The sequence below is a fragment of the Terrapene carolina genome, unplaced genomic scaffold (genome assembly GCF_002925995.2).
Source record: "Terrapene carolina triunguis isolate 2854851 unplaced genomic scaffold, T_m_triunguis-2.0 Scaffold67, whole genome shotgun sequence".
Taxonomy (NCBI): domain Eukaryota; kingdom Metazoa; phylum Chordata; order Testudines; family Emydidae; genus Terrapene; species Terrapene triunguis.
The window spans coordinates 47,340,857-47,353,519 of record NW_020664418.1 but is presented as its reverse complement, the minus strand read 5'-3'; the positions used below and the strand labels follow the sequence as shown (position 1 = coordinate 47,353,519).

At 37.7% G+C, this 12,663-nt stretch overlaps 2 protein-coding genes and 1 non-coding gene across 4 annotated transcripts in view; 2 read left to right on the top strand and 1 right to left on the bottom strand.

Annotated features, from left to right (window-relative positions):
• Positions 1–10,838, top strand: part of TIPIN (TIMELESS interacting protein) — a 19,375-nt gene extending 8,537 nt beyond the window's left edge. For both annotated transcript variants that reach the window (XM_024205513.2, XM_024205521.2), the window contains 4 exons: positions 583–705; positions 2,182–2,245; positions 6,081–6,284; positions 10,258–10,838. In XM_024205513.2, the coding sequence (XP_024061281.1) occupies positions 583–705; positions 2,182–2,245; positions 6,081–6,284; positions 10,258–10,418 (552 nt within the window). In that variant the 3' untranslated portion in view covers positions 10,419–10,838. The remainder of the gene's footprint in view (positions 1–582; positions 706–2,181; positions 2,246–6,080; positions 6,285–10,257) is intronic.
• Positions 4,148–4,283, top strand: LOC112110620. Its single transcript, XR_002908434.1, has one exon.
• DIS3L (DIS3 like exosome 3'-5' exoribonuclease) overlaps positions 10,678–12,663 on the bottom strand; it is a 36,047-nt gene continuing 34,061 nt past the window's right edge. Inside the window, exon 16 of the mRNA XM_029910712.1 lies at positions 10,678–12,646. Within this exon, the coding sequence (XP_029766572.1) occupies positions 12,341–12,646 (306 nt within the window). The 3' untranslated portion in view covers positions 10,678–12,340. The remainder of the gene's footprint in view (positions 12,647–12,663) is intronic.

Genomic DNA, 12,663 nt, shown 5'->3' with positions numbered 1-12,663 from the left:
TATATATATATGCCTAAATGTGCAGTGTCATAACCAGAATCTACATACCTCATGATCATCAAGTTCAGAACATTGCAAGCTTTCATAAGACTTTACTCAATACACTTGCATGGTATAATAATACAGTATGCAATCAGTTGCTTCATCTGCTCTTTTTGGGGTTTTTAAACCTTCTGTTCTCTGCCTGGTGTGTCTGGACCATGATTGTCACAATTGTGACAATGAATCTTTCACCACTTGTTTGTTTTTTCTGTTCTGTTTGAGAGCTTGTGTTTACAAAAATATTTAATTTTCAGTTTATAGGTTTCTGAAAAGGTGCTTTTAAAGTCTATGCAGGTGTGTATCTGAATGCTGATCGCCATTCTTATTATAGATTGGCTACGCTCTTTTGTAATAGCCCATAATAGCAATCATGAACTTATCTAGTACAATGTAAGATCACCTGATATACTTACCTGTTCAGTTTCCAGGAGACTTTCAGCCTTGCAAAAACCGAATGCTAGTGTCTTTGAAAATGTTTCTCACTCTAAAATCTGCATATTTATCCAACTGTTGGAATTGCATGTCTTTTATTTATGTCAGACAGAGGACTTGAAGACACTTTTAAGACACATGGAACACTGGGCTCATAGGCTGTTTCCGAAACTGCAGTTTGATGATTTCATGGAGAGAGTAGAGTCTTTGGGAAATAAAAAGGAAGTTCAAGTAAGTGCTAGTCATGTCCTTTTCTGTTTTGTTACAAATACCATATTGTACAAGTGGCAGAGTTTGGGAGGATAATACTGTGCAAAAAAAGGAAGACAAGTTATAATGCTCTCCTAAATAATTCATTAAATTAAATGCACATGTTCATTTAATTGAAGTAAAAATCTCAATCAGTGTTGAATAAATTATTTAGGAGTGCATTATACGTTACCTTTCATTCGAAACACAATATTTCAGAGAACATGCTGTAACTTGTAGGTGCATCCTTTATTACCAAAGTAAGTTATTTTGGAGTGCTGGAATTTATTTTTACATTTACATCTGCAGCAGAGTGTTTAGTGGGTGTGCTGTTTCCTGCATTACTTAAGGGAAGATGGGGAACACAGAAAAAAAAACTTCTAAGCGCACAAAGTTTCAGCCCAAACAGAGAAGAGGAATTGTAAGGAACTGTGAAGAAAGGCACTGACCTTCCTGGGAGGGGAAAAGAGGGTGAAAGCGGGTTAGCAGCAAGTTAAACACTTCACCATCACCCAGAAAGAGATGATACCTCACAGGCGAAAATAGCATCATCATCCTATGACCAGACCAGGAGACAACCGTGAATGGAGGCCTGAGTAGGAAAACTTTTACTCCCCAAAGCCTAACAAAAAAGGCGATTGTGAACAATCTGTCTACTTTCCTCCGCTATTGGCTAAAAGTAAAATGTGCTCCAATTCCTCTCTTAGCCTGGCTGTTGGAGACATTCAGGTAATATTGCTAAAGCTGATTTGTGAGTCAATGTTAAATTTTATCTGACCTGGTCTAATACATACAAAGGCTCGTAACCATCTCTTCTAATACAAGAGCATATGGAGGGGAACAAAGTAATTCAAAATCTCTCAAGTTTTGACAAGGGTGTAGCATAGTGGAATTGGTTAAGGGTGAGCAAAAAAAAGAAGTGGAAGCCAGAGACCCCGCAGTACTTGCTTCAAGCTGCATCAGTATGGCAAGACCAGTAACTATGCTATTTACTGCCAGTCCATTGTTGCACTCTGCGGCATCTCGGGTTTGGGGAAAGGCAGGGGAAGATCAAGTGCTGTAGGAATTAATATGGTGTTAACCTCCACAAGTTATACTAAAATTTTTTGCCAAGTTCAGCTTCTCTTCCATTCTGATGTAGGTGTGAGAAAGGTGAGTAAATGGAAGGAAGCATACCATATAGCTGATTTTCTTTTCCCTAGCGCCCCAATGTGGTTTTCTTCCTTCTGGACTATGCAGGACATCAATGATTGAAATGTTAGTAAAGGTGTGCGCGCCTGGTGTGGTGGCAGGAAGCCCTGTGATTACACCCTGTATTCTCAGTTGTATATAAGTTTACCAATTAAGTTTCAGGTTTTGCATTAAGCTTTATGTAACTATTGTTTTACTGTGAAATAGTGCAAAGATGTTTTGGTGAAAACATTAATCTGTAATAAATAGCATCTCTTCTCATTTCAGACCTGCTTAAAGCGAATTAGACTTGATCTTCCAATTTTACATGAAGATTTTACAAGTAATGAAGGCATGTATGCTTTTCTGCAGCCTGTTCCAGTAGTTTATTTAAAAATTAACTTGTTCTCAACTTTCACAGTCAATGGAAAAATAAGGTACAATGGAAAAATAACACATCTGCATCCTTGTACAGGGGGGAAAAAAACTCCTAGGATTATCTGGTCCTCTCTTTTAATAACATGCCTCTGTAGAAGACTTAGAGAATTATGCTAAATTTTCTTTGATCAAATTTAAGTCTGTCCTCTACATCCTGATCAGGCTACATATATCTCTAGAGATGAGTAGCTTTCAGTAAAGGAGAAGTTTCTCAACATCTTATTTATCCATTCTGAGCTGGAAAATAGGTAGTGGATAATAAGTTAACCCAAAAGCAGGACATCAACAATGTTTGAATTGTTAGAGCCTTCAAGAAACTTTCTATTTTGACATAAAATTAACATTAGGGTTCCACTTCACCTAAGAGGTGCAGAATTGAAGTGCTCTTGCAGTTTACTAGTCTGTGATTGATAGGAAATAGAAGGTTCATTAAGTACATCAAGTGATTTATGTATGTATCTGTTTCCCATTTTAACAGAGCAGTCTATATGATGATTCTTTTCTTGTTAAAAATACTTATTGGTGTCTGCTGCCACTACTGTATTTAGCTGTCTGTATACTTACTACTCCTTTTAACTCTTTCCACTATCTCAAGATCATGCCATTTAAAAAAAAAAAAAAAAAGGCAATAGAGAATTTTGAAGTGGCTAATGCAGCAGTTCTTTATATAATCAAATAGTGCTTCAGATGAACCAGAAAGTAGTTTTATTACTAGTCTGTGGAAAAATATTTTCCTTGCATGAAAAATGAGTTGGATTCAGTTAGTGTTGTGAAAGAAATTGTAACACTAGAGAGAAGTAACAGACCACAGTTTTCCCTTGGGTCCTCATTGCTTATGGTGAGCAAGCAGTAAGAAATCTTTCCCTTTTTCTCTATGATCATTTTGTGGCAGAACTAGTGAAACATATTACTACCTTCCCTGTCTGCTTGTTTCATTGTGGATAAAATCTGTTTAGGCTGTGCTGTGAACTTTCTTCAGTAGTTCTAAATTATTTAGATGAGGTGTTAGTTACCATGGGGAGCTGACTGGATTAGTGATCAGGTACTGTTGCCTCTATACCAGTGACTATAATCTGGGCAAATATCCAGTCTAGATGATGTCTTGAAGCTACACCATTAGTAAATCACCGTGTCCATAGTAGGTTGCAGTCCTCTTTCTCTTCTTCAGTCAATTCTTTTTATACTTGTTCCTTTTCATGTTGGGTGTTTTTTGTCTTCTGGCCTCCTTATTGTCCCACAGTGAGTCAGCCTGAAGAGGGAGATATTGTTACTGGGGCAAATCCTTATCATAGCCTAGTTTATCTACTTCATTTTGGGAGGGATATATTAATATTGTGTAGCTTCTCCTCCGTGTGACAATGGAACAACGTTGGCATGTAAATCCAAGACATACAAACTGTAAGCACAAGAGTTAATACTAGAAAAATAGTGAGGCTTTTTTTATTGATTTTTTTTTTTTTTTTTTTTTTTTTTTTTAATTGATCATGTGCAAATATGAGGTATCTTACTGAATAGCATAGACACAAAAAACATGTCCATAGACCATTTTGTCATTAAATGCAGAAAAAAGCTTTAGAGAACGCAGATGTTAATGTACAGACAGTGTTTTGTAACACTCACACTTTCGTTGCAGTGTTTCTGAAAAAAAGATCATAGGACAATGTGTGAATGACACTGCTCATACTTTCAGGTGACTCAGTGCCATGAAAAATAGTGCTGCGAAAAAGCTAACTAGCTTTGTGATTAGATATTTTGTGAGACATGCAGGAGACATGAGTTCAAACCCTGTGTGAGACATTAGTGCAACTACATAAATGTGGCTGTATTTGCTGTTGGTTGTATTTGTTAGTAATATAATGCAACCCTAAGCAGCCACATACATTAAAACATATGGTTCCTGCCGACAGAGTCTGTCTAGTTATCAGACTTTCTGTGCGATGGCTCCATACACTAGTCTTTAAAATCATGTTATAGTAGAACATCTATTTTACAAACTGAGGAGTTAATAAAATTGAACAACTCAAAATTACAGTAGGTATGCTGCACTGCATCGTTTTCTTCTTGTCCTTCAAGCCAATGCCAAGCAGTTCTCAATGCAGTCAAGGTATCAGAATGTGCAGGGATGTTGACTTGTTTTTCAACAACACATTTATGTGACTTATTCTCCTCCCCCCCCCCCCCCCCCCCCAACGGGGAAAAAACTATTTTTTATTACTGGTTGTTCTAATAATTGACTTTCATAAAATCAAGATTCATTTTCTTTTTTTTATTTTTTTTTTTTATTTTTTTAAAGAGAGAGATTAAGACTAATGGCACTAGCAGTTATACCTCTGTCATAGATGCCTCAGGGCACAGCTGCACTACTACCTATATCAACAGGAGGGGATCTCCCGACCGTTGGTAATCCACTTTCCTGAGCGGTGGTAGCTAGATCAACCGGAGAATTCTCTTGTCGACCTAGCGCAGTCTACGTTGGGTGTGAAGTCATTAACTTGCATCTGAAGAAGTGAGGTTCTTACCCACGAAAGCTTATGCTCCCAATACTTCTGTTAGTCTTAAAGGTGCCACAGGACCCTCTGTTGCTCATTAACTGCATTACTCAGGTGTCTGGATTTTTCACACCCATGAGCGACGTAAATAAACTGACTTAAATTCCTAGTGTAGACCAGTTTTCAGATTTCAAAGAGATGTTTCATAGAGAATTTTCAGAAGTAGTTGGAAAAGTTTCTTGGCTGAGTCAGCTTGAAAATTCTATTCAGAAACATTTTCTGCCATCTCACTGCCTTGGAGCACTTCTCTGTGCACTTGGGCAAGTCACTCAATTTCTCTACCTCCATTTTGCATATTGTAAAATATGGCAATCATGGTGATATGTATTCCCTATTTGTAGCAACATAATGAGGAGTTCTAGAGTGACTGTTTATGCATTTTAAAGACAGCTAAATTAACAGATGTATTTGAACATGTGTCCTGTTGATTCCCAGCATCAGAGAATCAGTCAGTTCTAACCTTCCATTTTTCTGCACCAAGGGGAAATGTGGCACCTTAGAGAATCTGGACCTTTTAACAAGGATTTAATGTGTTGTTGCTTTGGCCAGGGTCTACACTACAGACTTATATTGGTATATAAATCCAAACCCCTGAGTGACATAGTTATACCAACACCCCCTTCCTTCTCCCCCCAGTGTAGACAGCACTATGTTGGTGGGAGAGCTTTTCCTGTTCACATAGCTACCACTTCTCAATGAGGTGGATTAACTACGCCAATGGGAGAAACTCTCCTGTTGCCATAGTAGCATGTTCACTAATGTGCTACAGCAGCACAGCTGCAGCACTGCAAGACTGTTCTGTGAAGACAAGCCCTTTGTCCTACCTCTTATTCGCCTCAAACCTTCAAGCACAATGTATGGACACTGGTGCAGCCAAAAACAGAAAAAACAACCCACAAAAAACCCTGTATATTCAGAACTTTTTATGTTTTTATTAATATGGTCTATTTAATGCTGGTCAACACTGTTAGTATTCCAGGGATAAAAAATACAGATTTCATAGAAATCAGAGAGCCACCATCTAGCCTCAATTTAAATCAGTGAATTATCCCTAGCTACCAATATAGTATTTATAATTTTAAATGTAGTTTCTAACATGTTTTTACAGTCTTAGATCTACATTGAAACTTTTGGTTTCACTAGTAGTAATGCTTTGGCTTCAAACGTGCTGACGGTTTTTGCTCGTGCCTTTTTATACAGGTAGTGGAGGGGGAAATAATGGGCTCAGAATGTCTCCTGAAGAAGAATTAGACCCCTTTTCTCAAAATGTGAAGGAAGAATTTGATTCTCACTCAAGTACTGCCTTAACAGAGGAGCAACAGCGAAGAATTGAGAGGAACCGGCAACTAGCCTTGGAAAGAAGACAGGCAAAGATGCAATTTAACAGTCAGTCACAAGAAAATGGTAAATAGTAACAGAATTTTGAAGTTTAAATGCTGACGAGTAATGTTCATAGCTTAAAAATCTCAAAAGCCCACACCATCAAACCAAAGAAGAGAACAGGACATGCTTTAAAAATACATTTTAAAAAGCAGCTAATTTTCTAGGGGGTCGTGGTTTTATGGAGCAGTAGACACCTAACTTCATTGAGATTTCTCTATTTTCCAGAATTTAACCTTTATCTGTGCAAAGTTGGGAGCTTTCACTGTATTGCAGTTAAGATTAACCATTCAGAAAACCACACAGATAAACCCCTCCCCAGGGAAAGTTAACTGTCAATTAAGCTTTCATATTGGAGGGGGGAGTTTCTAGTCTTCATGTTTCTAAAGATAACGTGACTAATGTGGTTCTTCTTGATACAGCAGAGAGGTTAAATTATGATGTAATGGATACACATTAGAGGCAGATCCAGTAGTCTTGCCTCTAACTTCCTATTAGAAAGTGGCAGGCTCAAAAAGCCTCTTTGGAGCTAGATTTTCTTATTTTCTTTAGGACGTTTTAACAGGGTTACAGATTCTAGCTATGTAATTATCGGAGACTACGTCAACCATTACAACAGTGAGCTTTTGCTTAGAGAAACATTATACAGTAATATAGAGAGATCTGTAAAAAGTAACAGAGGGTCCTGTGGCACCTTTAAGACTAACAGAAGTATTGGGAGCATAAGCTTTCGTGGGTAAGAACCTCACTTCTTCAGATGCATCTGAAGAAGTGAGGTTCTTACCCACGAAAGCTTATGCTCCCAATACTTCTGTTAGTCTTAAAGGTGCCACAGGACCCTCTGTTACTTTTTACAGATTCAGACTAACACGGCTACCCCTCTGATACATAGAGAGATCTGGTGATCTATAACCGGGCATTACCATGTTAGAGTGAGTATCTTGACACTACCCATGACATGATTTTTATTAGATGAAGTGAAAATCTCTCATTACACATTTAACAAATCAGGTCTGTCTATCAAATGTTAATATTCAAAAAAATTGGACAGGTATGCTTTTCCCAATGACTGTACTTAGAGTAGTAACCAAATATCTATCTGTCTTCTGTCTATTTTGCTGGGTATAATTTTCCTATAACAACCGTCTCCCACATTTTAAAAACATTCCTCTAGAGTTCACTATTTTGCCCTCCCTTCTCCCAGTGGGAGGCTATCAATAGCCTACTAGTAGTAGATAAGATAATTCTTCATTTTCTTGTGTGTGACCATTTCCACTAGGAAGCCCCAGTAGGATTATCAAAGGATAAATTGGTAATAAATATCCAATTGTTTGTGATATTTGGTTACAAATTGCATCCCAGTACTCTCTGGCTAGATATGGCCACCAGCTGTGCATAAAAATCTTTCACCACAATTTCTCCAGAATTTGTCCATCTATTAACCTGATGGGTGTGAGAATACCACTGAAACAGTATCTCAAATACATTTTTTTATCATGCTACAGACTGAGTTTGCTGGTCCTTTTTTGTAGATAAGACCCCATTCCTCTGATGTGATTCGTCTATACAGATCCATTCCCAGCATGTCATATGGACTTTTTTTTTTCTTTGTTAGGAAAGTTGTCTGAAAAGGTGATGTAAATTAGTTTATATTTTTTTTGTCCAGATGCCATTGTTTCTATTAAAGTTAGCTGTCTATAAAACAGTTTTTCTAGAAAGTTGAGAAACATAATGCCTAACTTGAAAGTACTGTGGTTCTCAACCAGAGGTCCAGGGCCCCTGAGGGGCCGCAAGCAGGTTTCAGGGGGTCCACCAAGTATGACTAGCATTAGATTTTTCTGGGGCCCCGGGAAGAAAACCAAAGTCCTGCCACATGGGACTGCAGCCTGGGGCCCCGAGCCCCACCACCAGGTGCCAAAGCCAGAACAACTTAGCTTTGTGGTGCCCCCTGTGGCATGTGGCCCTGGGCAGTTGCCCTCCTTAATACCTCCTAATGCCAGCCCTGGCTTTTATATACAGAAAAACAGTTGTGGCACAGCTGGGCCGTGGAGTTTTTATAGCGGGGGGCTCAGTAAGAAAAAGGTTGAGAAACCTTGCCATAGGAGTGTGTGCCAGTTAAAGTTAGTTTTAATCTCTCTCTCTCTCTCTTTCTCTCTCATATATATATTGCTTAATAGCTAGTCAACTGTTTGTATTCTGTGACTTTCCCAGTTTTCAAATCACTGTGGCTTGCAATTTGGGTTAAAATCTGGATTATTAGCAACAGATGTCATTAGCAAGAGAAAAGAATTTCTTCTCTAGTTCTAGCTCAACCCATAGAGTAGCCTTTGCTAAAGGATGTGTATAAATTTTTGGAAGGTGTGATTATTTTGTATTAATCCGTGGTAGCCTAGCAATGTTTATTGAACAAGAAAATTGTGGCAGTGTAAAGGCCCAGTGTTTGGCTGGGTTAGAGTACACCCAATCCAATACTGCTTTGATCTGGCTGGCTTGATAGTAACATAGAATATTTCTGGTCTGTACAAAGTATGTGCACTCACTCTTAATCTTTTCTTATTTCACATAAATTCTATCATCATCCTCTGTATTCCTGCTAGGGTTTTATCTGGGATTATTATAGAAAGATTTTGAAATAAGAAAGATATCATTGGCAAAATGTTCATTTTGACTGTGTCTATTCTTCCTAACCAAGAAATTGCATACTTCCTGCATCATTTGCTGAAGTAGAGGTTTGATATTTAAATTATAGAGCTTTTCTGGATTGTTTGAGATTTGAATTCCCAGGTGTATCATAGAATTTATTGCCCATTTGTACCCAAATGTTTTCTGGAGGAATGGGACTTCTCCCAATCTGGCAAATTTATAGCTAGCATTTCAGATCTGATATAACTTAGTTTAAATCCAGATGCTTTTCCAAAGTCATGGATTTCTTTAGATACTAAATTTTAGGGAAATATTTAGTTTAGATAAATTACATGACCCCAGCAGGCAGCTGCGTGCCATTAAAAATCGGCTCATGTGCTGTAGGTTGCCGACCCCTGTGCCAGATCGATGGGAGAGCACGCTCCCATTGATTTGTGTACACCACCTGCCCGAGAAGCGTAAGGGAAGTCAATGGGAGACACTCTGCCATTGTCACAGCGCAGTGTAGCCACCGCGATAAGTGGATCTAACTACGTTGACTTCAGTTATGTGAATTTGCGTAAGTTAGATCGATTTACCGCAGTAGTGTAGACCAGCCCCTGGAGTTTTACCGCTTTTCATATGTGGTATAGTCTCAAAAGTTACTCCAAGGTCTGATGTTATTCAAATAGAATATCTGAGGTTTAGACATTTTTATAATAGAAGTAGCACACATTTCATTAGTGTGCATAGCTATCTTTTGCTAATTGTTTTTAATTGGTGGAAGAATATGTTGCTCTTGAATACCTGTAAGCTTTTGAGTCAAGAACTTACATTGCCTTTTCCATAAAATGCTCAGTTTGTATAGCTAAGGGCTTTTTCTGTGGCATCAACAGTCAATTTTCCCCTATTACTACTTAGTTGTTGATGCGGCCAGCACATCCCTTGCCCCATGCTGCTTCCCGCAGCCTCCACTGGCCTGGAGCAGCGAACCACAGCCAGTGGGAGCTGTGATCTGCCAAACCTGCAGATGTGGCAGGTAAACAAAATGGCCCACCCCGCCAGGCCACATGCCAAAGGTTGCTGATCCCTTCTTTACTACCTGCAGCTAGACTTCTACCTTAGGGATAACTGATAACACTTTTTTTTTTTTTTTAAAATGTAGAAAGGAAGTTGATTGCTGCATCTTTATCCATCCCCAACAAAACCCTGTGCACAATTATCTTTGCTGGTCACAGATTTCAAATTAGTGACTGTCCTGAATCCTTGAGGAGGGTGGCTCGGAGGTATGAGCCTGAGCAATTAAATTGGAGATGATAAATGAAACTGTAGTACTTTGATATCATAGGCAGTAATGTTTTACTTTTTTAAATAGATCTGTCTGCCACCCAGCCAAATGAAGAATTTAAGACAATTGAGGCTCAGGATCCAGATGACTTGACAGAAGTAGAAATTCAAGCCGCTGAAGCCGAAGTTGCTGATATTGAAGCTGTGGACAAAGATATACAACTTAAATGTGCAGAAGAAATCAAATAACCTTTCTGTCTGGATACAATGATGTTTTAGAAAGACCCAAATATCTTAATGTGCTCAAGTGTCATTGACTTCTCTTCCCCCTCACCCTTGGACATTCTATGGAAATCTTATTCATGACATCAATGTAGCTGGACAAAATTAATCAGTTTCCTTGTGTAAAAAGGCAGATATCAGCTCTTAAGGTGTTGGAGAAAACAGCTACTATTCAGGAAAGGAGCACAACCACTCTGCATTTCAACTGTTGTTGTTTTTTTTTTTAAACTAGCTTTTTCCAAAGTGACAAAAGGTATCAGTGAAAATATTGACATTAATTTCTTGGAACTATACTATGAAGTGACTTTTTTTTACGATTGACATTCCTCAAGCTTAACTTACCTGGGTCTTGAAAGCCTGAGTTTGTATAAAGTTTCTTACATCCTGTTAATTTTTTTAATAGAACATAAGTGATGGTTCAGTGTCAGGAACTTCTTGCTCAGTATGAACATTCACCCTGTCTTAACTCTTCTGAAACATTTTGTAACAATACTTCATGTTATGAAATGTTTATATTTTAGTAAGTTATTTTATACAGCACCTTGAAAGTTATTACATTTTGGAAACCAAATTTGAAAAATATTCTCTACATAACATTATGATGGCCCACAAATTCTCTATGGCACAAATTTGTCAATCAAATGTGCTCTAAACATACTCTACTCATTGATGTTGCTTAAGTCATGAGAAAATCACATGACAAAAAATTAAGTAGCTTCAGATTTACAATTGTTAAAGCGTTCTGTGGTCAAGGGGGGTATCTGATAATTCTGGTTATCTTTTTAAAGGATTTTTGCCTCCTACAACAAGTGCTACGTATTTATTCCCCTATTTTAGGGGAAGTTATGTTTCTGTTGAAGAGACAAGGTCAGACTATATAAACTCAATTTAATTTTTCTTTTAGGGAAGGGAGTAAGCACTAAAAGCTTGAAAAACTTCATTGAAAATTAAGTTAGAATAGGGTTTTTTGAGTTGATAGTATACTAATACAAGAAAGTTGAAGTGAAATGGACTCTGTAGGAACTGGGTGTTTAACTTCCTTTTCTGCCTTTGAAAGCCTCCCCAAAGAAATTGTTTCTTCAGATGACAATCCTTTTGTGCGTTATTGAAGTCAACCATCAAACAATATTACATTTAGCTTCATATTAATTTTGATAGTGGCAGCAAGGCTCTTTAGGAGTCTCCTTTCCATTAGTATGTTATAAATACCCTCAGAGGTTCCAGTAATCAGGTTAAAACCACATGTACCAGTAACAGTTTTTTGTTTATGCAATAACTGAGTTAGAGGCCAGTGAAAACCATCCACAATTATGTTGATAATCTTGGAATAAGGCCTGGAAGTGTGATTTAATTTGTATTGTAATTTTAGGCAGCTTTGATTTTTTTTAGTGCACTTTTATGTAGCAAGCATATACGGGGTGGAGCTGAACTGCTTCATTCAGGTTTAATGTAAATAGAGCTGTAGAATTAATGTATTTAAAGTTGAATTAATTTGATCAAAACTGAAGGGGCAAGATGAGTGGTGGTCTGGCTATCTCAGTGCAGTATTGCTTATGCAAATATATTTAGGTTCGCTACAAGAATCTAGCTTAGAAAAAAAAATGTCCAGTCACCTATTTTTTTTAAAAAGACATCAAGTAGTTTACCACAATACAATCTTTAGTCTTTTAGTGAAAATACAGTAGTTAACCATGTATAAAACATCTTAAATCAGCTAGGCCTGTTTCACTCTAAAAATCAGTGCTAAATTTTAGTTAAGGTATAGTTCAAATTAGCAAAAGCAGAAAACATTAAAAATGGTTTATCAACTTACAATATCAGTTTTAAAAACAAGATTTAAAATTGTGCAAAGCTGCTTAAGCGGAGCAGAGCCAAATCCTAGTTCATGCTCAGTTACCAGTTGATACATCTAGTAGAGCTAAGTCCCTAATTTCCTCAAGCAGTTGGTACAAGCTAACTCCCTTTGTTTGGCAATACTCCTGATATTCTTCCTGGATTACTTCAACTCTGTTTTTTTCTTGGGCAAGTTGAGCTTCCTCTGCAGATCTTGTTACTTCTTTTATTAAGTCAGCTTTCATTATGTGGATATTCTTCTGGTAAAGCTCTGTGGCTGTATTCTTGTAAGGTAGGTTGCTAATTATTTCAAGCTTGATGGTGTCAGGATGGCAGCGTGAACTCTGCACACATACTTTTACCTTAAAAACAAAAGTAC